Here is a 26,532-nt window from a genome sequence, read left to right on the forward strand (position 1 = left end):
CTGTCTTTTTACGTCAATAAACAAATTTAGGCCTTTTGAATAAACAATTAATTTTGCTTAAAAAAATATTTTTTAAAAAATTTTCTCCTTTACAGTCAAATTAATATTTAATTTTAATAAAAATTAGAATAATATAAATGTGGAATTACATAATGTTTCTAAAAATATAAATCTATACCCCATATTATAAAAATAAATTACTTGGTATGATCCATTAAAGAATGTGCCCTCAAGAACAAAGTATTCATGCCGGATGAGGGCTACTGCCTGATCCAACTGATCAATTATTTGAATAAATATTTAAAATAACATTCAAAATGAATTTGTATAATTAATCAAATTGATCTAATGTAAAAATAAAATTGAAATGGTCGCACGATAAATGCATATAAATCGATACAACTATAAGTTCGAGCCGAATAAACTATTTATAACATGAAAAATATAGGTCCATATGATTAAAAGTGCGGCATCAGAAATGTCAAAAGAAAAAGAAATGCTAATTGTGAAACTCCCATAAAATTGAAAGTGTACTAAGAATACCAATGGAAAGAAGCTCAATCCAGCGCTTGATATCCAGAAATAGGCAGCAGGCAATTCACACAACTTGGTAATTTTCTGTGGTCAAAATAGTTCTCTGTGAAAACTTGGGGGAAGGTCCACCTCTTAGAGGGAGGATATTTACAACCTGCACCAACAACAATTTTGAGTTTAAATCAAAATAAACATATAGACGACCATGCAAAAACTAGAAGCAGAAAAGTTAGATGGAACGACTAATTTATATGTCTGAATTTACTAATATACCCTAATTTTACTAACATATTAACAACCGCAAAAATAAATCAAGCCCACATCAAAACCTCCACAGGAACAGAACTAGTTTAGCCACCTAATAGAACATAACCATAAACATCACATGCTGGACATGCATATCTTAGAGCAATTTTCAATCAGTATCAAAGGGCAGGACATGCATATCTTAGAGCAAAATTCCATATAACATAAACTTCTGCTATGAAGCACATAGAATTAATGGTTACAAATGATATATAACGAGAGCAAATAAATTAACCAGAAACATTGTGAAGTTGTGATGTTACTGCAAGATTGTAAATACAAACATAGATGCAAACACGTTATTATATTTGTTGAGACGATAACACAAACAAATTGTAATGTCAAGCAAACCTTTAAGTCACTGTATGTACTGGTAGCTGAAAACCGCACAGAGACAGGGAAGAAGGCTGATGAATCAGCTGGTGGCACAACAAATTCCATAGATCCACTGCATATTCAGAGAACAATAAGAAAGCTATTTGTTGACATTAATACAAGTTATGTAACTCATTGAATTGGAAAGTATAGTAGTCACTTACCTCCGGTTGGAGTTATCAATGAGAAGTATTGACCATTCCAATACAGAATTTCTAGAGTCATACCTGAAAGTCAAAAGAAATGCCAGTGTTGAATGCACATATTAGATAAAACAATATTTTTGCTTTACAAAAGGGAACTCCAACGGTAAAAACAGAAAAAAGGAGGTAAATATTTAGTTTGAATTATGGAAAACTATCACTTCAAGCTATATAGTAAAAGTAAAGAATTTTAACTAGCAAAATTTTCACAATCTACCAGAATTCACAAGTAAAATTTGCTAGTGAAACATGATTTAAATTTCAAAACATGTTCAGATTGCCACTCTTTATTTTTTCATAACTTGAGAATATTTTAACCTCTTAATACTTATATTGCAGTTATGACAAAACCCATTTGAACTTGAATCTAATACCCCTAAACTGGATATGCTTAAATTTCTTACCTCCATTCCCCATCAATCTGGCTAACACTTGGTGCCTCTCTAAGAGATGGAAGAGGTACTGAGATCACAACATTACGCAGATCAAACATCGATGAAGCTTCATATTCAATGCTCACGTAAGTTTCATTTCCAGAAACAGAGGGCCAGCAGTTGACTGCAATATATATAATTCCAAGTTTATGCTTTTAGCATAGAAAAAAAATGTTATAAATAGAAAATTCAGCTGAAGACTTGAACTCACTTGACAACGGCACCATTGACTCATCAGCACTTTGCATTCTCCACTTCAAAAGACCTACACCTCCTGCATCACCAGCTTGGCCTGTGGGGAAAGGCCTATTAGGGTCCTTCAAGCCCAGTATATTTTCATTGGTGAAGAGTTCTTTGTTCATATTGGGATGGCTTTTGAAAAGAATGGATGGATTTCCTCCAGTCTCAATCTGAAATAATGCACAATATATTGTAATAAATAACAGAACATGGACCACAAATCTAAAAAATAATGTCAAGCATTCAGCAACATAAGTCAGGTCAAGCATCTTTTCTTCAAAAAAGAAATGACACAACAGGAACACAAAATGGTAGCCATCACTCAGACACATATAATCATGGTAGAGAAAAGTGGAGCACCTGAACTTGGATTAGACCATCTTCTTGATTAAGAATTTGAAGTGACAAAGTTCCTTGGACATCAAAGTTATTCATTCCGCCATCTCGTTTCAAAGTCACATTGAGTTTCTCCTCAACTGTCAAAGTGATAGGATCAGTTGGTGGTGGAGCAGCTGATCTTGAATGGCCTGCTTTTGGCTGCACATCTTCAAGAATTACTTCACCTTCTGCTTTCAGAGATTCCAAGAATTGATTTGTCCTTTGGGATTTACCAAGCTGCATGCCAAAACCCTTAGGAGGAGCTGTGGCTGATGAAGGTGGACGACCTAATAATGTAAACATATAATAAACAAATATTCTCTTCAGTTAATAAACAAATGATCAAGTAATCCAAAAACAGTTCCATTAAACTGATTTCCACAAAAAGGAAACAGACAGACATCTTTTAGACAGAAAAGTATAAATGATCTGCCTAGTATTCAAAAGGTATGCATGTTTATTTGCTAAAATACAGCACGTATGCCAACAAAATCCACAACCAATCAAAAATCAGCAGTATGCTCATAGAATTGATTCCACTTAAAGAATCCAAACCTTTGGAATTGCTGGAAAAGGACTCAACATCAGTGGTCAAACCAAATCCAGAGCCATTACCAAAACCACCACCACCACCACTAGAAATGCTCATATCACTAAAGCCACTCTCAATTCTTCCAGATCCCATTGACTGCAAGGACATAAAGCCTCCTTTTTCACCTCTATTCTTCTCAATCTGCAGGATACATAAGAGTTTCAAATTGCAATACAACACAAGAAACTATGGAAGGCACCAATTAGAAAAGGAACCACTACATAACCATAAAAAAGTACCTTGCTTTTGTCAATCTCATTAGCTCTGCGCCTCATGGCTTCCTTGGTTTCATTGATTTTGCTCAGCAATACCAGCCTGTGCAACTTCTCTTCATGACTCTCCATCTCACAATACTGCTTGACCTGTGCAACTGTCACATTTTCTTTGTGCCCAAGAGAGATGACTTCATCAAAAGCAAAAATCAGCTCAAAACCTGTCTTGCAAATACCCTCCTCATCTAGTGAGTAGGAATATTCAGGTACCTAAAAACATTAAGGAATACACAATACAATCTTTCTACATAAAATGGGATTAACAGTCTCGGAAACACATGCACAGATCTGAAAATTTTGATTAAAAATGTAAAAATAATATGTGGCATGCATCAAAAAATTGTAATAAGCTAGAAACGACGAAGGAATAATCACGTAATATAAATATATACAAGAAAAGCAGGTTCCAGATCCACAGTGGTAAATCCGTGACAACAAACAGAAGTCATATTTCCTATCAAAAATGGGCAACTAGCAAGAGTCATAAATTGTCAATCTTGATTTAAGGAGATGACAAGTAAACAAAGAGTAGCTCTAAAAGGATACAAGCTTGGAGAGCAGCCTCAGAGTTTCCAGATCTTCTAGGATGTTGCTCTGCTTGTTTGTAACAAGTAACAAGTACAAAGCTTCTATTGGCTGGTAAACATAGCGGACATTTTCTGTTTCAACATATGTATGTTGTTTTCCTGTGCCCACCAACTTAGGAAAAGCTGCAAGAAGACCCTCAATTCGTATACGAGACATATCCACAAACTGCCTAGAAACAAGCACTGCATGGAATAAAGGATGTAAAGAAGAGAAACCAAAAGTAGTCACTGTAAAATATTATCATAAGCAAGCAAAACAACAGTGCATGGTGTAGATGAGAGATAAGAATGAGAGATAGAACCCAAAACCAATGAAAGCAAGGACTAATGCCAGGCTGTTAATATGATACCAAACAACTTTTAACAGCCAAACACCATCTTCGTGGCATGCTTATTAAGTGCCTCATTGTTATGTATAAACAAAGTTCATGAATCAATTAAAAGAGAACTTAGCAAAGTCAGCACATAAATATTATGAAACTATTACAGTAATGACATTGGAAACTATTTTTTTTCTTTTGCTGCATATAAAACTTTCAACATACAATGGCAGGCAATAAGCAAGAAAAAAAATATACAATTTGCTTTTATAAATAAAGAAATAACTCACCTTTCCCAGATTTGGTCACAATAGAAGCTGCAAGAACAACCTGTATCACAAATAAAAGATATAAAGAAGGAAATTTTCATTCAAAATCAATGAATCAATTGATCATCCTGTCATCTCTACACAACAGAAATTATTAACAAGCATCTCTATTAATAAAATACATAGCTTTGGAGAAAGCTCAAACAGTCACAAGAGTTCTAAAGACTTTCTAACCCAATGTGATGATCGGATTAATTGCTCAGGTTACTCACTCCTTACCAAACTGCTCTATGTGTGAAAAAGATAAAAGAATATGCTAAAGTCACCTCCAACAAGTTTACTGATAAATTCTAATCTTTCTACTCTCCACATGCAGTTTTGATTCACATAATAAACTGACTTAAACACATTTTCAAGTGTAATCTAGCCGTAGTCAACCTTGGTTTGTTTGAACCCAAAGCCAGAAAAATAAGGTCCACAAGCAACACCATACAAGCTACAGCCCCTTGACTACCTATCATGGGCCTAAACAACCTTATACCAAGAGATTTGGTATTATAAAAAAAAAAAAAAAACCAATGGTACAGCCCAGCAAAAACTTTGGGACAGAATGATAATATTCAATATGCGGACAAAACAAGAAAATCAATTCACCGATGACAGAAAATCCATATTACAATGTGAAAGATCAGCTAATCAGTAGATTTAGACTTCTATAATACAGTCTCCAAAAAATATCTTCTACTCTCACAATAACTTTACATTATAATTTTACTATGAAAATTGCAATTCATATAAACAGATCTGAAAAATACCGAAATGAAGCTGACCTTATACTTGCACTAATAGTACGTAAACAGCATAATCTTATTAGTTTCAAAAAGTAAAGAACAACAGTATGCAACATCTAAATTCATGTAAATTTCATCATATCATTTCATTTCATTAAAAAAATGACAAAACTTACCATTTTGGCTTGCGCAGAACCAACCACCACAATAAGCGAAACCTGAAATATCAAATAGAACAATATATCTAACATTTCCATAATTCAATTACAAAACTCGAGATCCCATTCAATTACAGTAAGATCTCACTAATCCACAAAATACAAATCAAAATTAACTCGTCCGTTTTGTTTTCGAGGAAAAGCATCCAATGTAAAGCAAATTAGAAAATAAAGAATTCTTGGATCTGAGATCTACATGTCCTGATTCCTACAGCGTAAAACGAAAATCTAAACTTTCAATAGATATCAGAGTGAAATAGAAGCACAAATCGAGGGCGGAGATTGCAGCGGAGAGAAATTTAACGGTGGAAATCAGAGAGGGACTCACCTGGAATTCGATCTACTCTGCAAATGTGTGTAACACTCTTCTTCAGAAGCAAAGAGAAATTGGCGAGAGAATTTGTGAAGTCGGGTAAGAACATAAAAGATCTGCGTTTAACGAGGCCATCTCTCTTTTGGGCCGGGGCCCGGGTATTCAGTTGGGTACCCGCCTTGGTGGTAATTAAATAAATTAAACTTAAAAATCAAGAAATCCTTATGATGCATTTGAGTAAAAAGTATTAAAGATTATTTTAATAATTTATTATTTATTATTTATATTATTTTATTTAGTTTATAAATAATAAAATATTTCGATAATATTTTATTATCAATAGTGATGTGAGAAGTAATATAAGAGAGAATCCGATTATCATTTTCATCATAAGTATTAAAATATTATCAAAGTAATCTTTATCTTATTATAACTATATCTTTATTTATTTATTTTTTAAATAAAAAATAATCTTATTTTTAATTAATATAATAAATAACATAAAAAAATTTAAAAAAATTATACTCAAGTGTATTTAAGTAAAATAATATACTAGTATTTTTTTATTACTTCTAACCAAATATAACAATTATTTATATCTATCCAGTTTATTAAATTTTATCAAACATAGTAATAATTTATACCTAGTAATCCTCAAAATAATCTATTTTCAAAGTAATTTTTTAATTTTAGTAATAAAACATTCTTCAAACCAAATACTTTTTACAAGTATTATCAAATGAATAAATAATATTGTTTGGTAAAATGAAGAGTATTATTGGATAGACAAACGAGTTTATTCAAACCAAACTATCAAACTAAAGTTTTAACTTAAAATCAATTTATTCATACCAAAATGCAAATCCACCCCTACTTATATTCATGGTTAATATGTGAGTAAAATAACTTTATTTACAAGGTTAGATTTGGTATGAACTTTTTAAACTTAAATTCAATTTTGAATTAAATTATTTGAGTTAAAGTTAAATATTGAATTTATTTTCATTAAAAAAAATTGAATTTGAGTTAATACAAACATTTAAGTTTTAACTAATTTACATTAAATTTAAAATTAAATTAACTTTTAATTGAGGTTGAGTTACAACTTATTGATTTTAAGTTGGACTAAGTTTGGACTAAACTCAAATTTAATCTTACCCTATTGATTACAAAGTAATGTGTCAGCTCATCCAATTTAAATTTATTATAATATAAATAAATCCATTTTTGTTTTAATTAGGTTTAATCATTAACAATAACACTCTATGCAGGTTTGGTTTGAGTTTTGGCATCCATAATGCTTAACTCTCACCATCATTTTGTTAGTGTAGAAAAACCCTAATATAATTCTAATTTACATAACATATGGTTGGCTGGTAGAGAGTAGTATTATAGTAATATATTATTATTTATATAAAAAATTATACGCATAATTTTATCATATTAGTGACATTAGCGATTTAAATGAACAAAGCAAAGTTTAACTATAATTGGTTTAAAACATACATACATACATACATACATATATATATATATATACACACACACACACACACACATATATATATATATATAATTGGAGTTTTTTATAAAACTATATTTTTAAAGAAATATTTATTATTTGTCACTTTATATTCAAAATTAAAAAAATAAAGATATAAATACTATCATTTAAAATTTTTAAAAATTTACTAATATTTTTACTAATAAAATAATATTGTTTATGACTATTAAAAACTATCAATCTACTCATCAAATTTAGCTTTGAGATTCATTTTTAAGAATTAAATAATATTGTTCGAAATGGACATTCAGTTAAAAAGTTGAATTCTAGTTAAAATTTTAATTTAATAACTCAATTCAAATTTGGTCTATTTTTTCTCTAATTATATTATTTATCTCATCAGTAAATACTATTTATTTTATTAGCGACTTTCTAACCAAATATCTGGTTAGCTCAAATTAATTTGAGTTGTCCATAATATATTCGAACTAAATTTGAGTTAACCCATATTTAAACTCGATTCAAATTTATCCTCAGTCAGGGTTCTTATGAATTACAAACATACAACACAGAACATTATATAAATTATTTTTCAATATATATTATAATATAAGTTCAGAGTTTAATCACGCACACTAAAACATATATATTAAACTGTTCAATTTATAATTATAAAAGGTCTTCATTTATATCTGTCAAGGCTCCTAAATAAACCTTCTTCTTCTCCCTGAGAATCCGATACCAGTTCAATCTTCATTCTGCAACCAATATTTAATCATGTTCCTGCATGGCCGATTAATTAACAAATAATGGAATTCATTGTTTTACTTACCATAATTGGGGCAGTGAAGATTGAAGTCTTGAAGATTTGGCTGAAGAGGCTGAAGCCTGTAGGGGTGACAATCAGGAATGGCGAGCTCAAGAACACCACGGGGCTGTGCCTCGCCGGCAAACGGGAATTGTTCGAGCACCTGTCGAGGCTCTTCGATTTTTGTTGCCATTGTTAACACTGCTTCAGCTGCCTGTGCTTGCTGTTGCTGCCAGGCAGCTGCCTCATGGTCCCTAATCTATAACACAAAATCAAATCAAATCAAACCATTTCATTTTCATGATCTTCTAAAATATAAATTATAATATCAAAATGTGTTTTTTTCAATAGATTTTGAACACTTACTAGTCCATATATTTGTTCGTTTTCCTCCTCTAACAGTCGCCCCTAAACATAAACAATGAAAAATTAGTACTTAAAAGTTTTTAATTAAAAAATAGTTTCGACAATTTACATTGTATTTTAGCTTTTTAAACTTATTTTCGTATTAAAAATCAAACAAATCTAAGGGTAGATTCGAGCCGAACCGAATCATTAAGCTCAGTTCTAATACAATACGGCCAACTCTCGCTCGAACCGGTACTGTGTTCGACAAAAAACTGTATGAGAAGAAGAACAAGAATGGTTATCCAAAATAAAGAAAAAGAATTGTTGAGAAGATAAAATATTGTTAAAAAAGATGAATTTATTAATGACTCAATCAAATTAAGTTAGCTTGACTCAAGGTATGACTATCCTTACTCAAGCTCAGCCAGTTCAAGTTGAAAAATGAGAGAATTCGGCTCGGATCCACCCTTAATTGCAAACCCAATGTATTTATGTTTTTTTCAATATGTCTATTTTTAACAATAATATAATTGAAGAGTTACCTTCCTCCTCATATTGTCTGCCTGCTGCTGCAAGAGCTCAAACTGCAAGACCAAGATCAATAATTTTTGATAAATCAGAAGAGCTTACACATGAATTAATGTAAATCAATGGAAGAAAAGTGAAACCTTTCTGGCTCGAACTTTGATAATTGAGCGTTCAAGTTGGTGTTCAAGTTCAGCCAGTTCTTCATAATTCACACAGCTCAAGTCATCGCAAGTGTAGCGTTGCAGACTCAGTTGAAGATTCTGGGTTTCCCTTCTCATTCTTCTTAATTCATCATGAATTTGTCCCTGCAAAATTTCACGCTAAAAATCAGACTGACAAAAATCCAAACTTTAATTAAATTACAAACAGCCAGAAATGAATAATTGAATCCAAGAAGTTAATTAATTTACCACATCGTGATTAATGGTCTCCGGAATTCTCATTCCTTTGGCCAGCTGATACCTTCTTATCAGCTGCTCCATGCTGCTTCAAATGCAAGTTCAAAATACAATTAAAGACACAGAAAATTTATGAAAGCTAGAGGAAGAAGAAGAAAATAACCCTACTTTTGAAGAAGAAGAAGAAGAAAGAGAAATACATAACAGGGAGAATTTAGGAGGAGTAAGATTAGTTTGACCTGGTGGTTTCACTGCAGTACTCAAACAATTTTCCAGTGCTGGAGAAGATGATGAGGCCTATTTGAGCATCACACAGCACAGAGAGTTCATGAGTCTTCTTGAGGAGCCCAACACGGCGTTTTGAGAAGGTAACTTGCCTGTTCGTCCGGTTCTCGATCTTGGTGATGACTATCTTTCCCCTTCCCATTATTTATACTGGTTTGAAAGTTCTAAAAACTTCAAATCCTTGACACAAATTGTAATCAATATTGAAGAAGATGATGAAAAAGTGGAAACTGGGTTACTAAAAACCCTAAAAAGTGAGAGAGAAGAAGCAAGAGAAAAGAAAAATGGAGAGAGTTATTGTTATTACCTCTTTAATTAATTCTGCAGCCCTTAATTTCTAATTCTTCTTCTTTGCTTTTTGTAATGGAAATTTGCTTGAACTGGTGTTTCTAAAGAGAGGTTATTTATATGTACATATTTGCAAGCACACAAACATTCTGAACTTCTTAGTGTCTTCCTTTTAAGAGTAAATTTACGAAAATGCCTTTAATTACATGCATTCACTTACACCCATGAATAATAGTGTGTTAAGCCTAATGGTCCTTTATGTAATTAGATATCATTTTATCTGTAATTACTTAATCATATAATAACAATAACACATAAGTGTTTGTGCTTATACTAATTGTTAGTACATAAAGTATTATTCAATTTTGTTTATAAACTTTTTATGTTCAAAAGGGCTTATTACATTTGTTTCAATCCGATTAATATCGTTAAAATATATTATTTTTGTTCTAACTAGGGATGTAATCTATTCAAATTGAACTAAACTCAAAGTTAGATCAAACTTTTATAATACTAACTCAAACTGATTCGAGTTGGGATATAATATCATCGAAAGATTATTAATATGATAAACAATATCACTAATGAAATGAATAGATTACCGAATGGATAAACCAGTTGATCTTACAAGCTCAAGATCAGCTTGCTTAAGCCAAGTGAAAAATTCAAGTCAAGTGAGTTTAGATTGGATCCATGCGTAGCTCCAACACAAGCAAGTGCCACCAAAATATCATCTTTCAAAGATATTTATTTTGATACATTCAAATATTTTACAAGCATGGTAGTTTAATTTTATATCATATTGTATATCAAAAACCTAATTTTTTACATCGTATAGTATATTATATCGTATTATAAAATACATCTTTTTTAAATATAATAATAATCAAATAATTTAATTATTATATCATCCTCTTTAAAAAATATCACAAACACTCGTTAAGATTCTAAAATTTTTCGAATATATTTTTGTCACATCATCATTTTTTTAAAATAGTGTATCGATCTATATAAAAAATATATATCATATTACACTAGTTTTTTATATAACTTGTAAAAATGTATATCATTTTTTACTTGTATAGTATCGTATTATAAGTATTAATAACTATGTATATCAAATACTCTTATTAATTGAAAAAAAAAAATCTTTTTTCTTTTTTTACAGACAATTATCCATCTGCAACTAATATTTAATTAGTTGTTACAGTGCATGTGAAAGTTGCTGATGAAGATCATATAAATGATCACAGATGTTGATATTGCTATATAATCGTCTGTAATAAGGTCAAACCTGTAGCTTAAAGAAGTGATAAATAAGATCAGAATAAATAATAACTTCAGTGACCAATAATGGAAGAATGAGCGACAATCAGAAAAGAAGATGTGAACATGACCTCGTCTGTCATTAAACATTGCCGAATAGGGAAAGCTTCAAATTTTTGAAGCGAAAACCATAGCAACCCAGAATGGAATTAAAGAAGGCGATGTCCCTTTTAGTCTTAGTGCTTGTCTAGTTTCAACAAGCTAATTAGAGCCTTAGTCATTAAGCACCAATACCATACTTTATCTTTCATGAGATCTTTTAGACTCACTGATTCAAACACTTTCTGCAATTTACAGTTTCCCCGAAACATCGTTCACTTCTTTGGCTTCGGGATAAACCCTAATGATTCATCACATTTTGTTAGGCAGTGTGAACATGACCTCTGAAGTCAATCTTTGAAGTCGGGGAGCATACGAAACAAGTCGGCCCCAAACATCCTCTTACTCAGGTTTGGTTTAATTAAAAATTATGGTAGTTCGAATTTGTTAAGCCAAAATTAAAAATAGTTTAAATTAGGTTCGGTCCTTAAATTTGAAGATTAAAGCTTGATTGGAGTTCATGCCTCAAATTTATAATTCAAATTCATGGTTTATTAATAAATTGACATCATTATACTCAATAATGGGTAAAACGATCTCATTTTGATAATTTTTTGATATAACTTGAATCAGGTTACAAGTCAAACTTGAATCGAATTGAACCATTACCTGACTTGTAAGTTGGATCAAATCAAATTTCCTCTAACTCAATTTAAGAAATGAGTTGACCCACCCTCTTAGCTTAAGCTCAATTCGAGTTTGATCTAAACGAATTCAAATTAAGTCAAATTGAGTTGCATCGATTTTTAAAACCAAGCCGACTTAGTTAGGGTCCAATCTTGCCTTGAAACACAACTAGATGCAACGAACTACGGATAATCATTAGTTGACTCTTCAACTTGAAGCTTATAGTAGAATCAAGACTTAAACACTAGGACCAATAACCACCAACTAAACAATATGATACATACAACCAATTACTGTTGTAAAAACTAGTTGAATTCCACACCACAACATCTTACAACGATCATCCAAAAAAGATATTGACTTTCACATAAATAAAAATGTCATCAATATAGTATAATTTCGTTTATTTAAATTCAAAATCATAGGTTAAAACCCTAAGAAAAATAAGGATTCAAATATACTTTTTAAATGAAGAGAGAAAAAGAATGGAGAGGTGAAAACTCAGAAAATATACTAGAGATATTATAAACTATTACATTATTCGTTCATTATACAAAAAGAGTGAGAACATTGTGATTTTGATCATCAGACTAAATAACGTAAAATCTTTAGTGTCTCTAACTTGTCTTAATCCATTTTCATAACAATTTCACACATCCATAATAGACTTACTCAAATCTTAGTATAATATAATTACTACTATCGTGCCCTATTTTTTACATAAATCTATAAATTACGTATATCAGTTATTCATGAGAAATCACATTAACAACATTGAACCGTTTGGTTTACGTCATGAAGTCTTAGTTTCCACCTCAAAGTTGCAAATCAAGCGCCGAGAATTTCTGAATTGTAAAACAAAAATATAACATAATTAATCACTTACGTGCCATAATAAAACTTTCCTTAATTTTTAATGGAGAATATGTTAATAATGTAAGCTAATCTTAATTCCTTAAGATGCTAATAAATGCATGATCTCATGGCAACTTCATCAGCTAGCTTGAAGAGAGCTAAATAAGGTGTTCTTAAAATATTGTTTTGAAACTTGTATTGAATTGATCGGTTGAACCGATTTAACTAAGATCTAGTGATCAATCTAGTATGGGTAATTCAAGCTAAACATCAATTTGAGAGAACATGGTTCGACTTGAGTCAATCTCTAAACTCAACATTAAAAAATTATCATAATTAAAAACATCTAAAAGTTTTATTGTTTCAATCGGAAAATATGAAAGTTTGGTTTTTTTAATAGATAATCTTAAAATTTGATCCCTTCAATTAAAAAAATTTAATCTCTTTAATAAAAAAATGATAGTTCGGTATCTTCAAGTATCATTATCTTTATCAAAATCTCTAGTCTATCATGTTCAACTCAAACCGAACTTAAACTAACGAAAGATATTATTGATCGATAGGATAAATATTACTATCGTTAAGATGAATAATATTACTGATAAAATAAATAGTATTTTTAATAGTATAAACAACATTACTAAAAAAAGGTGTGAATCAAACTATTAAATTAAACTTTCAATTTAAATTTAGCGAAAACCAAATCGAACATCACTTCAAACCAAGCTGAGTTGGTTAAGTTCAACCCTAAATTCGACATGAAAGACATCAAAATCGCTAATATTTATAAGGCCCCCTCAAGTCAACATCGAACTTACTCCTTCGAAGAAATTGCCCTCGCAACAAAAAGAATAAAGTTAAATTTTGACTCAAAAACCTTTGAAATTTTCAAGCCACTGATGAAAACCCTAACACCATTGCCATTGCCAGAAGTAAAATCCAGAGAATCTTTATCTTCTTAATGCAGTCACATGAAACTACGAAGAAGCCATGATGATTATATACATATATAGGATAACATAACAGCCTTCATATGTGAGCTTAAATTTGCCAAAAATGAAAGGCAGTTTCACGTCAATTGCAACCCTCTTGCCAAAATTATGAAATTGACAAGTCCTTTTGCAGACAGTTCGAGGATAATTTCAACAACCAAAAATAGGCTCTGCCGACAAAGGGAGATTGTGGAAATCATAATGTGAAATAATAGAAAGAGAGAGCACAGAAACAAAGAGAAGAAATGAGTGTAAAATTTTCCCTTATACGGTAAGAGTTGATTCAAGCCACATTTATTGTTTGGCTCGAAGAACCGAATTCGAATTAGAATTTTAGTTCAATAGAATTTGAATTGAGTTTGATTTGTTTGTGTCTCCAATAATACTATTCACTTTGCCTGTTAACGATATTATGTATAAATTCAAACGAGATCAAAATAAATCTTATTGATTTGAGTTGAATTTAAACTAGCTCTGGGAAGCCAAATCAAATCCACTCTAATGGTAATTATGAAAGAAGAAAATGGCCAGGTTTTATTTGAGAAAAAAAAAAAACTGCTTTTCTTATTGAGTTGAAAAAGCTTTTTTCTTTGCGTGTTTCTGAGAAAATTATATTACAATTAAAGCATTGACATCAACTCATTACATTTACTTATAAAGCATCACGCACTTATAGGAATTGTCATTATTTTTAATACTTAAATCGGTAATTATAATAATAAATAATTTTTATTGACTTGTATAATATTCCATGCATTTATAATGAGTTTTAAATTATATTATTAATAATAATATATTATCATATAATTAAATATTATTTTATTTTTAATTTAAAATCATATAATTATATGATAAATGATATCATTACTATATAAGTTGGTATAAAAAATATTATCAAATAAATAAATAGTATTATAGACGAGATGAATAATATCTCTTAATGAATAAATGAATCAATCTTGAATCAAATTATCGAATTAAAATTATAATTTAAATTTAACTCATTCAAATCAAACCGTGGATTTAATTTTTATTAACTCAAATCAAGATCTATGTCTAGTATAAATCTTGATGTATTATTCTAAAATAAGTATTATTTTATTTCTATTTTAAAATTATATAATGAAATATTAATATTTGAACGAGTATTTATATGCAAAATATTGTCATGAAATTATAATTTAATCGGAAAAATCATTTATTTCAATAATAGACCAAACCCTTTTTCAAAAATTTCTAAAATTATGAATTTTCTCTTTCACCAAACAAAAGTGTCCTTAAAATCCTCACCAACCACAAACCTAAAAGCCAATTGCCCAAAGAATATTTAAACCTAAAAGTCAATCTTTGCCTAATATACTATATTTATTTGTCAATAATAATTCAATAATTAAAAAAAAATGATAATACAACCAATCTTGACATAGAATGTCATTTATACCCTTCTAGGTCTTATGTTCACATCATTCTCTCCATGAAATCTTGATTAAAAGTCAAACGTTAGTTTTAATAATTAAAAAGTATTTCATTAGTTTGTAAAATATGTAAATATTAAGATTAATACCACTTATCTCCTTTTTAAGTATAAACAAATTATTTTTCTCTTACCAAATTTTCACTTTGACCCTTATTTTTAATTGAGAAGAATAAAACTCTAAGCCTAAATATGTAACGACACCTATAAATGTCATTTCATATTGAATCTCATCAATTACAATAAGTTATCGATAACATTTTGTTATTGACGTTAGCTTAAAGTTTTTAAATTCATATTATTTTTATAAAACAGGGCATTTTTTCATATATTTATTTTAAAAATTAATTAATTAATTAAAATGTAATTATTAATTATTAGCCCCTAATACGTTTTAATTGTTTAGCTGCTAATTAATATCTAATTTTCACTCATAAATAAAATTAAATTACTCTCCATTAAACCACAACAAAATCTATCTCATCCATTAATTTAATCAACCTCATTAATACTCAATTTTCAATGGTTTGAAAAACAATTAACCAAATTCCAAATGTCAATCTCCGCTCATGTAATTTTTTTTAGTAATAAATCCATCTCTATATTTCTATAAAATTAAATAAGTTCCTAATTAGTATTAATAATTAATTAATAGTTAATTAAATACTTTCCTAATCTCACTCACTTTTTGATTAAAATAATAATGTCACTTTTCAATGATTTAAAAAAACTATTTATGTGTATAATTTTTACATATAATTTTATATATAAATAATAATATATTATTATTTAATTAAATAATTAAAAATTAAATATAAAATAACGCATAATTATATAGTGTCATGTTATTATTTATCCACAAAATTTGACAAATCTAAAATATGAGTTAAGTTAAATCAAGTTTAAGTATAGATTAACTCAAACTTGATTTAAATTTATAATAATCAATTTGAATTTAAATTCAAATTTATTTGAACAAATAAAAAATGTCATTAATGAATTATTAATAAAATAAATAATACTATTAATAAAAATGAATAATTTTGTCAATAAAATTAATAATGTGGTTGATTTGGATCGTGCACTAGACATGTCCGCCTCCCCCATATAATTGGCTTGATTAACTTTACTAATCAAAATTAATTATCCCTTTAACCTCAAGTCCGTGCACAAAAATAAAAATCAACTGTTTAGTCAATTCGCAATTTCACAAAGAGATGCCACCATTATCGCTAACTTCGAATTTCTTACACTTTTACCCCCGAATCAGATCCCAGCCATTTCTTGTCCTTCAATCTCAAGTACCAAAAGAATCCCACAACTTTTCCACGATTGTTTTTGCTTTCTTCAAGCTTCTGCCTCACAAAGTTTCGATTTTTCCTCACTTTCAATCCCATGGATCTGGCCCCGGAAGAGCTCCAATTCTTGACCATCTCTGACATCTTGCGCGAGTCAATCTCCATCCCCCGGCGAGCCCCCAGAGCCTTCTATCTCATCACTCTCACGTTGATTTTCCCTCTCTCGTTCGCCATTTTAGCTCACTCTTTGTTCACGCATCCGATTTTGACTCGAATCGAAGAACGCCCATCTTACGACCCGGATACCGGCCACCAATGGACCCGCTTAATGATCTTTCAGTTCTGTTACCTTATTTTCCTCTTTGCCTTCTCGCTTCTCTCTACCGCTGCCGTTGTCTTCACCGTCGCGTCGCTTTACACTTCAAAGGCGGTGTCTTTTTCCAACACAATCTCGGCCATACCCAAAGTTTTTAAGCGCTTGTTTATCACTTTCTTGTGGGTAACTCTTTTGATGGTTGTTTACAATGCGGTGTTCCTTGGATTCTTGGTAGTTTTGATTATTGCAATTGACACCCAAAATCCCTTTTTGGTGTTTATCTCTATAATATTGATTTTTGTGTTGTTCTTGGGCGTTCATGTTTATATAACTGCTTTGTGGCATTTGGCGAGTGTGGTGTCGGTTCTTGAACCGGTTTATGGATTTGCAGCCATGAAGAAAAGCTATGAGCTGTTAAAGGGGAAGACTCGCATGGCCGGGATACTTGTCTTTGGTTATTTGGCGATTTGTGCAGCCATTGCAAGTACTTTTGGAGCTGTTGTTGTACATGGAGGAGAAAAACATGGAGTTTTTAAGAGGATTGTGGTGGGTGGATTCTTGGTTGGGGTGTTGGTGATTGTAAATCTTGTGGGGCTGTTATTGCAAAGTGTGTTTTATTATGTGTGCAAGAGTTATCACCATGAGGGGATTGATAAGAGTGCTTTACATGACCATCTTGGTGGATATCTTGGGGAGTATGTGCCTCTCAAGAGCAGCATTCAGATGGAGAACTTGGATATTTGAATTGGTTTGGAATGGCATTCTGAATGATTGTGATTATTTGTAAGTGTAGGTTATTGTGTTTGTAGTTTTTGAATTTTGTTATATATCAAAGGACTTAGAGGATTTTCACAGCTGTATTTGATACTCTTGTTTTTGTTTCTTTCTGCTATGAAAATTTGTGGAAGTCTTTGTTTTTAGTTGCTGTATTTTTCCTTGAGTTAGCTTCTTTGTTGTGATCAATTCTAGATTTATTATTTTTTTAGGTTTATGTGACTATGCATACTGATTATTGTATTGTGTATTTTCATGGATCTTTGGCATGCTGTATGCAGGAGCTTTCAGTTTATAATGAATCATATAAATATATTAGAAAATGACATATGTGCTCAAATAAAGACAGGATAAATATTGTTTTAAGAGGCTTTGTTTTGTGAGTCAAGATATATGGCTCCATTCTTTTGAGATGTTGACTCTTATGTTTTGTTTTGTCAAACTAGGATTTAGAATTCTTAATTGATGTGCTTTTTGATATGGCTGAGCATGCATTTACTTTGAGTGTTGACTTGAAAAAGCTTCAACTTTGTAATCTGTTTGGTTGGTCTTCATGAAGCCTTCTCATTGACACCATGTCTCCTTTGCTTGACTCATTTTTATTTGGTAATGGGAGAGGAGAGGAGAAAATATTGTTTATTGATAGACTTTGACATGTCATATGCGAATAGTCCTGTCCACAGGCCCGGTCCGGTCCGGTCATGCAGTGGCATTCAGTTTATAATGAATCATATAAATATATTAGAAAATGATATATGTGCTCAAATAAAGCCAGGATAAATATTGTTTCAAGAGGCTTTGTTTTGTGAGTCAAGATATATGGCTCCATTCTTTTGAGATGTTGACTCCTATGTTTTGTTTTGTCAATCTAGGATTTAGAATTCTTAATTGATGTGCTTTTTGATATGGCTGAGCATGCAGTTACTTTGAGTATTGACTTGAAGAAGCTTCAACTTTGTAATCTGTTTGGTTGGTCTTCATGTAGCCTTCCCTTTGACACCAACAATGTCTCCTTTTCTTGACTCATTTTTATTTGGTTATGGGAGAGGAGAGGAGAAAATATTGTATATTGATAGACTTTGACATGCCAGCACGTATGCAAATAGTCCTGGCCATGGGCCAGTTCCGGTCCGGTCATGCAGGAGCTTTCAGTTTTTACTGAATCATATAAATATATTAGAAAATGATATATGTGCTCAAATAAAGACAGGATAAATATTGTTTTAAGAGGCTTTGTTTTGTGAGTCAAGATATTTGACTCCATTCTTTTGAGATGTTGACTCTTATGTTTTGTTTTGTCAAACTAGGATTTAGAATTCTTAATTGATGTGCTTTTTGATATTGCTGAGCATGCAGTTACTTTGAGTATTGACTTGACGAAGCTTCAACTTTGTAATCTGTTTGGTTGGTCTTCATGAAGCCTTCTCATTGGCACCAACAATGTCTCCTTTTCTTGACTCATTTTTATTTTGTGGGAGAGGAGAGGAGAAAATATTGTTTATTGATAGACTTTGACATGCCAGCATGTATGCGAATAGTCTTGGCCATGGGCCAGTTTGGCCTGTGAATCAGACCAAAACCGGCCCGTGTAAAATCAGAATTGGCCTAAACCAGAACCAGAACCAGAACTGAATTTTGACAGTTCGGTTCAAGTTTTTCTTTTTTTTGAGCCACCGGTTCAAAGATTCATGAACCGGCGGTTTAATAATTTAATTAAAGAAAATTATTAATTTTGAATGAAAATGATTAAAATTTTTTGTATTTTTTCAATTAAAAAAAAGTTCAAATTTCTAGGGGATCATAACGGTCCCCTGCAAATTCTAAGCCTTTGCAAATTATATGGCCATTAGGCCTTTTAATTTTTTTAATTTAAAAAAGGTTTAAATTTGTAAGGTTTCTAACCAACGGTTCATCGATTTCAGACTAGTTACGAACTGACTTGTAACGGTTCTGATTAAGGGTTTCTATTTTTTTGAGCCATGAATCAGAATCGCCGGTTCATGAACCGTGACTAAGTCTATATGCGAATGACTTTATAATGTATTTAAGGAAGTTTTGGTTGTATAGACTGTCATGGAGCCTCATCTTTGGCAGTTTAAATACTAGTGTCAAACCCTTTCTTATATGTTTAGTCTTTGGGGATCATGGTATCATAGTTAGGTTGAACAGGTGATCTTGAATTCTACTCTTTCATTCAACCAGTATAAATTATAATGTAGGGAAAGCTGGACACATGCTTGGATCTGTATCTGTGTTCATGTTAACTTCCTTGGAACATGACAGAGTGTAAGAGAATTTAAACACCGTCATTTAGCTCTTTCCTAGAAGTTAAGCTCTTGGAAGCAAGACTTTTTTGCATATTCATTGAAGAGTTAGACAAATGATTTACCTTTTAGAAATAATGCCTGTAGATGTCAATGGGTTTGTGGTGATCATTTGGCTTTTGAATGGTTGACTTCCTGTCATCCTATGAACCAAAGCTGTGAAGATCTTATGAGATTGCTTTATGGGAATGCTTTGCTTTATGTTGTCTTTATTTTGTGCTTTCTTCTTGAGTGTTTAAATCACCTACGTATTGAAAATAGTGCCTGCATGGTAAGGTTTGGAAGCCATGCTGAAATTCATTGTGATGTGGTGGGAACTTCTGTGCCATGTTTATTTAATTCTTGATTGGAATTGTTGGACTGTGAATTAATTTGGTGAAGTTAGCTCTGCTGGTTTTGTAACATTTTTGAAAGTTGGCACCAATGAATAGGGCGTGCTTATAAGCTTGTTAGACATATTGGTAAATAGGCCTTATAAGAGCATCGTTAAGATGGACTGGCTGGATGTTCATATGCATATGATAATGGAGTTTTGTTTAATCAGGTAGCTTTTAATTTGTATATAGAAGCATATAGGGCAGGATTTGAGCCTAGTTGAGCACAGACATAGCCTACCTCACGTTCAGTTATAACCCATTATGTCAAATTCCAGCTGATTGAATGAATGGTATCATTGGTGGATAACCAAGTTATCAAATTGAAATTTGAATTCAAGTCAAGCCAAATACTAATTCAAGCGGAGCTGGCTTGCCTCTAGTCCATTCCTCTAAGTTTAGAGAGTTGTATATGAGAATTTTCATACCAATTGATCAGGCAGGTTATCTTCTTAGAAAAATAGCTCTGCCTTGGAAATTTTTCTTGCACATTTATTTCTGCAAGTTATTTTTGCCCCCATTTATATTAATATTTTGTTGTTGTTAGAAACATGGTAATTTGTATAGTATAATACACAATATATATCTTAAAATACATAAAAAATTAATATAATACAATAAATGTTTCACACAACATGATATATATTATCAGTATAAATTAATACAACTTTTTGAAGTATGGCATGATAGAATGTATAAGCAAATTTTTAAATTTTTATAGGGTGTTTGTGATTTTTTTTTAAGATAAAGATGCAACTATTAGAATTTATTATTATTATTTTTAAATAAATAATTTTATACAATATGTGATATATAAAATTATATTTTCAACACACGATAAGATAAAAAATACGAGGTTCAACTACTGTGCTCAAAATATATTTGAAAACACATAGCAACAACACAATGTTGAAACTTCAGGATAACATTTCTGTAATGAGACCACTCAATTTAAATTTTCCTGAAAATATAATGATGAAATGAATCATTATAACTTGCTCTTTGGAATGCCGACTGATGCATCTCTTGACCTCCTCTCCACTGATCTTGATACTTGCGTCACCACCTCTTTTGGAAGATGCCTTGGCTTGCTCAGCCATAGCCCTCCATCCACAATCATTGTTGTACCATTGACATACTTTCCTTGAACCATAAAAATTATAACATAAAATCTCAGTGCATCATCAGAAGATTATAGTCATGAACATAGGCATTTAACTGGACTCTCCATTCAAAATCTTTAGTAAAGTTTAGAGCTGGCAATTTTACTAAAACAACTGACCTGCATTAGATGCAAGATAAATAGCAGCCATTGCAATATCCCATTTCTCCCCCAATTTGAACAGAGGCATATGCTGTCTTTCTTTGCTCAATATATCACCAGGTGCAAGTTTACTAACTCCTGCTGTCTCTCCGATAGGTCCTGGTGCGATTCCATTGACTCTGATATCATAATCTGCTCCCCATTCCAGGCCAAGCTCCTTGTAATGCTATCAACAGCTGCCTGAGAAAAAGGTTACAGTTCTTACAAGTTTCAGATATTTCAGAAATCCAGAAAACCATATGCAACACCAACCTTGGCCGCGGATACATGAATTTGATACCAAGTTGCAGTGTAGTGCAAAGTTGCGCTTATGTTTATTATTGTTCCACCACCACTGGATGAATCCTTCCCAGGACCCCCTTTCCTCAGATACTTCAATGCTTCATAGCACATAGTGAAAGTGCCAACTGAATCTATGTCTATCACTGCACAAACCATCAAAAGAATATGCAAACATATCAACCTAATAGCCTTCCATGAATAGTTGTCAAAGGCGTGTCTATGTGATGTGGCCATTGCCTTGAGTATGGTCCACAAGAGCAGTGGTTCAGAGGCGATGCAAAATTTGCCTAGGGACACTACACTTTCTCAAGACATGAACTCATCATCATTAATCAAAATACACAAAAATCTAACCTGTTCGAAAACCATTGGGAGATAAATCCTCAGCTGGTACAAGGAAATTTCCAGCAGCTGCATTGACAAGAATATCGAGCCTTCCAAAATGCTTTACTGTTGATTCAATAACTCTCATAGCATCATCTCTTTTGCGAACATCTCCCTCAAGTCCAATAGCCTGCAATATGAACAAACTACATCAATTTAATTTAGGATAACAACACCAGGAGATATCTAACTATCACTTTTTTTCTCTACTGAAAAACAAACTTTGAACTTTCAAATTTTTATACCAAACTTTATTACTAATGTTTCACTATTTTCCAAGTATCAAATTAATCCCAATTGTGCCAAAAATAAAACAAAACAAACTATTTTCCATATCTTCAATTTTAAATACTGAAATTTCTGAAAGTTCAATAATAAGAAAATCTAAAAGTTCAGTCAAGCAATATGAACATAAATTTTCCCTTCAAACAAAATTCAAGAATGAAAATAACAACAATACGAATCAGCACAACATAAATACAAATCATATTGAGACGAAAGAAAGAACTATTTAAGAATCATCTAAACCATATTTTCTTCTCAAGTTTTCATCAGAGAACTAAGCTACTCAACAAGAAGATCACTTTTTTTCTCTTCATGACGAATCTAAAGTCAAGACCTTTGACTCCAAATCACAACTTTAATTAAAAAGAAAAAAACGGTGGAGGAAATGAAGATTACAGGGATGCCAAGAGAGTGGAGAACTGAAACAGCAGAATCAAGAACGCTTTTACGTCGGCCCATGATGGCAATGGAGGCTCCATGTTTGCCCAATTGAAGAGAAATTTCAAACCCGATTCCGGATCCTCCTCCTGTCAACAAAGCAACCTTTCCCTTCAGAACATCTGCTTTGAAAGGTGACTCCATTTTCCTTCGCTTTCAGAGCAAAAGTCTGTGAAATGAAATGAATAAAAAATGGTGAGCCTCTTTAGAGAAAACGGGAAGCTTTGGTTTGACTTTGCCGGCTCAAACTTGCAAAGAATTCGGAAAAATAATGTTGTCGTTTTGACTTGCTTTGGATTTGATGTTCTGAAGCTTTGTCTTCATCCAATGAATTTAGGCCGAGCAAAACTCGTGGTCCGGGAGAAAACTGAGACTTTCATGTCACATATTTTTTACAAAGGATTTAAACGTGATTTCCATTTTTCTAAATGATAAAATACTTCTTGTTTATTTACATGAATAAAGGCCGGTCCTGACATGATAGTGGTTTGTATCGGATCGAACTTAGCGTAGCCCGTCATGTCTATAAAAAATGCCTTGTCAAGGCCCACCAATTGACGATCCATACAGGGCATGTGCAAGCATGAGTAGGCTTCTGACACAACCCAAGACCTTAGATCGTGTGTTCATGAGTCCTTTGTAGGTCGAGCTGCCCCCATATTATTCTTTTTTCATTATTTTTAATTATTTCTAATTAGTTATTATTTATTAGCGGATCGATCCACATGCCATATCCCAAGGCCCCTACAGGTCACATGTCTGTCAACTATGCCAAAAAAAAGGGACTTGAGTTGTCTCACATGTTAACCCAAAACCCTTAATATGTCTATGGGTATACATTTCTTGCTCAGAGGAGGCAATCTGTAGGCAATCTGTTAACTTAATATCAAGCTTTGTTTGCTCAATTGTAAATAGTAATACCAACGAGAAAAATTGTTAAAGGAGAAAAAAAAGTTGTAAGTAAAGCGAATTGTAGTGTAACAACACTAGTGTGGCATCAATTTCGAATCGAGTTCAAGATCAATTAGCTAAAATTTTTTTAATTTAAATTTGACTTGTTTAATCCGAATAACAATTCAAATTTGAGTAATTTAGATTGAATTTAATTTTAAGAGTAACATTTGATTGTGGGTATGTTTGGAGTTGTTCGAACAAAATTGGGCTTAGCCTATGGGCATGTTGATGGGCTATAATTTAATTGTTATTGAACAAAATATGTTAATATATATTGCATCGTATAATTCTTGTAGCTTTCTTTTTTTGACTATGATGTGTATTAAAAAAAAAAAAGACTTTGCAAATATTTATTTACTTTATATGTTATAAAATATTCAATTTTTTTAAACTAATTTTTAACCACATGTTCAAATAGTGTTCTTCTTTTGTTTTTTCTTATGATTTTCAGAAGATATGAAATGAAACCCACTTTATATTTTTATCTCAGCATGTTTCCAAGTCAACCTATTTAGATGGTATCTTATAATAAAATACAGTATATTGCTCAAGTTGGTAACCACTTTTGTTTACTAACTGTAATGTACACGAGATTTTGCTGCCCAATCAGTTGGTGGGGGTGGAATTTGTTGTTCAGTGAGCAATCAAGTAAATTTAAATTTAAACGAATCATCAAGGGAAAAAAATTATTAAAAAAATTGGATTTGTCAACTATTTGTTTGGGGGTGGGGTGAAATTTGTTGTTTAATGAACAATCAAGTAAATTTAAATTAAAACGAATCATCAAGAGAAAAAAATTATTAAAAAATTGAATTTGTCAATGATTTGTTGGTTTGAATTAATTTAACTTAAATTTTAGTTAGATTATCCTAACTTAAATTCGATTTATCTGAGTTAAACACCTAATCGAAATTAAGTTAATTCGATTTGAATCTAATTCAAGACAGTTTTCTTAAACTTTTAAATAGTTTGAATTGAACCCATAAAAACCCTCTTTACGATTTTTTTTGAGAATAAAAATTCTAATAAAGTGTTTTTTTTAAATAAAAACTTTAATATATAAATACATTATTTTCATATATGAGTAGTATAACAATTTATTTTTCGTAACGAAAACGGTAATGATATAGTAAAATGATATTGGTTGTGTTAAATATGACAATATTTTAGATGAATCATAATAAATTGCGTGTGTTATTTCTAGTTCCAATTTCAAACAAATCAAGATTCCGTAATGGAGAACTTTAGGGATAAAAAAAATAATGTAATCCCCGTTTACTACCATTTTCCTAGTCAAAAAGCATTGGTACAATAAATATGCCCAATGTCTACCTTACACATTCATATTTCTTTTGTATATGCTAATTTCAATATGGCATATTCCATAATTGTTGGTTCATTATTTACAACTTTGACAAAAATTATTATTTAATTAATCTATCCATACTCTGAAAAATTCAGTGGGAAATTATCGGATTTTAGACCTTTATTTCGTCAATTATTCTATAATATGAGCTAGGGATATCATTTTTTTTATTAATGAAAATTTTTTATTTGAATTTGATTATCCTTTTGGGATTTAAGGAAAAGTTATCTTTTTTATCTAATTGGGTTTAAATAATCATATAAAATAAAATAAAAACTATTAGTTTAATGATTAAATTTATAATTATTATATTCAATAAATCAAAATTTTAATTTTAATATATTGTTAACATATTTTAAATCTATGCCCCTTTTATTACTTAGGTGTCTCTCTTCTTTTCACTTGAGCTAACCTTTGAAAGGGAAAATTTCCCTTCCCAATCAGTTGAACAAAATTTGTCCTCTCATTTAATTTTATATTTTATATATTAAGGATTATTCTTGCCATGAGATCACCACATGTTAATGTATATGGCAGGTGGTCAACAATGATTTTAGATTTGGACAGGATATTAATCAAGTTAAAAAGTTGGCATAGGCTTTGATAGGTCCAACCATTACACTAATGATATATTAAATAAGCATTAAAAATAATATTTAATTAAACAAAATTATGACCCGTTATATGGTCTATATTCTTTTTCAATAAACTCCAACCCCGTTTGTGATATGTTTTGAATAAAAAATAATTTATCAATAAGATTGTATTTGAGTCAAACCTAACTTGAAAATGAATTCACTCAAATTTGGTTTGAATCCCAGGTGGTTAATTCAAACCATTCATATAAGGTAAAAATGTTGCAGAAGTCATACAATGAGATGGATAATATTATTTGCTAATAAATATTATCATCAACAAAATATTTATTGTTCAGTGAGCAATCAAGTAAATTTAAATTAAAACAAATCATCAAAGGAAAAAATTATTTAAAAAATTGAATTTGTCAACAATTTGCTGGATATAAACTGGTTTAACTTAAACTTTAGTTA

At 31.1% G+C, this 26,532-nt stretch overlaps 3 protein-coding genes and 1 pseudogene across 7 annotated transcripts; 1 reads left to right on the top strand and 3 right to left on the bottom strand.

The window, feature by feature from the left end:
* Positions 1-409: 409 nt before the first annotated feature.
* Positions 410-5,981, bottom strand: LOC123219314 (coatomer subunit delta-like). Of its 2 annotated transcripts, none has more exons than XM_044641200.1 (12): positions 5,848-5,981; positions 5,478-5,519; positions 4,532-4,571; positions 3,881-4,104; positions 3,302-3,544; positions 3,026-3,206; positions 2,453-2,757; positions 2,064-2,262; positions 1,823-1,976; positions 1,380-1,442; positions 1,192-1,288; positions 410-688 (listed from the first exon to the last, which is right to left on the bottom strand). In XM_044641200.1, the coding sequence occupies exons 2-12, from the start codon at positions 5,478-5,480 to the stop codon at positions 599-601; spliced, it is 1,599 nt and encodes a 532-aa protein (XP_044497135.1). In that variant the 5' UTR covers positions 5,481-5,519; positions 5,848-5,981; the 3' UTR covers positions 410-598. The 2 variants fall into 2 exon arrangements, with proteins under 2 accessions (XP_044497135.1, XP_044497137.1); XM_044641202.1 differs by having other exon boundaries at positions 3,026-3,203; positions 5,848-5,978.
* A 1,931-nt stretch (positions 5,982-7,912) lies between these two features.
* Positions 7,913-10,096, bottom strand: LOC123219505 (MADS-box protein defh21-like). Of its 4 annotated transcripts, none has more exons than XM_044641496.1 (9): positions 10,011-10,096; positions 9,658-9,853; positions 9,431-9,503; positions 9,161-9,325; positions 9,035-9,076; positions 8,693-8,764; positions 8,511-8,552; positions 8,169-8,403; positions 7,913-8,094 (listed from the first exon to the last, which is right to left on the bottom strand). In XM_044641496.1, the coding sequence occupies exons 2-9, from the start codon at positions 9,843-9,845 to the stop codon at positions 8,090-8,092; spliced, it is 822 nt and encodes a 273-aa protein (XP_044497431.1). In that variant the 5' UTR covers positions 9,846-9,853; positions 10,011-10,096; the 3' UTR covers positions 7,913-8,089. The 4 variants fall into 4 exon arrangements, with proteins under 4 accessions (XP_044497431.1, XP_044497433.1, XP_044497434.1 ...); XM_044641498.1 differs by having other exon boundaries at positions 9,658-9,883; positions 10,011-10,053; XM_044641499.1 differs by lacking the exon at positions 8,693-8,764.
* Positions 10,097-16,552: 6,456 nt separating this feature from the next.
* Positions 16,553-17,898, top strand: LOC123217925. Its single transcript, XM_044639009.1, has one exon. It carries the CDS (start codon positions 16,760-16,762, stop codon positions 17,720-17,722), a length of 963 nt encoding a protein of 320 aa, XP_044494944.1. The 5' UTR covers positions 16,553-16,759; the 3' UTR covers positions 17,723-17,898.
* Positions 17,899-21,290: 3,392 nt separating this feature from the next.
* Positions 21,291-23,525, bottom strand: LOC123218279 (annotated as a pseudogene).
* Positions 23,526-26,532: the final 3,007 nt, after the last annotated feature.

The sequence above is a fragment of the Mangifera indica genome, chromosome 6 (genome assembly GCF_011075055.1).
Source record: "Mangifera indica cultivar Alphonso chromosome 6, CATAS_Mindica_2.1, whole genome shotgun sequence".
Lineage (NCBI taxonomy): Eukaryota > Viridiplantae > Streptophyta > Magnoliopsida > Sapindales > Anacardiaceae > Mangifera > Mangifera indica.

Coding starts and splice junctions, on each gene's coding strand:
- LOC123219505 (XM_044641496.1), bottom strand. CDS start 9,845: ATGGGAAGGGGAAAGATAGTCATCACCAAGATCGAGAACCGGACGAAC. Junction 9,077..9,160: donor TCAAAGTTCGAGCCAGAAAG/GTTTCACTTTTC, acceptor TTGGTCTTGCAG/TTTGAGCTCTTGCAGCAGCA. Junction 8,765..9,034: donor CAGACAATATGAGGAGGAAG/GTAACTCTTCAA, acceptor CTTCTCATACAG/TTTTTTGTCGAACACAGTAC.
- LOC123217925 (XM_044639009.1), top strand. CDS start 16,760: ATGGATCTGGCCCCGGAAGAGCTCCAATTCTTGACCATCTCTGACATC.
- LOC123219314 (XM_044641200.1), bottom strand. Junction 1,289..1,379: donor ATTGATAACTCCAACCGGAG/GTAAGTGACTAC, acceptor CTGAATATGCAG/TGGATCTATGGAATTTGTTG. Junction 689..1,191: donor GTACATACAGTGACTTAAAG/GTTTGCTTGACA, acceptor TTGTTGGTGCAG/GTTGTAAATATCCTCCCTCT.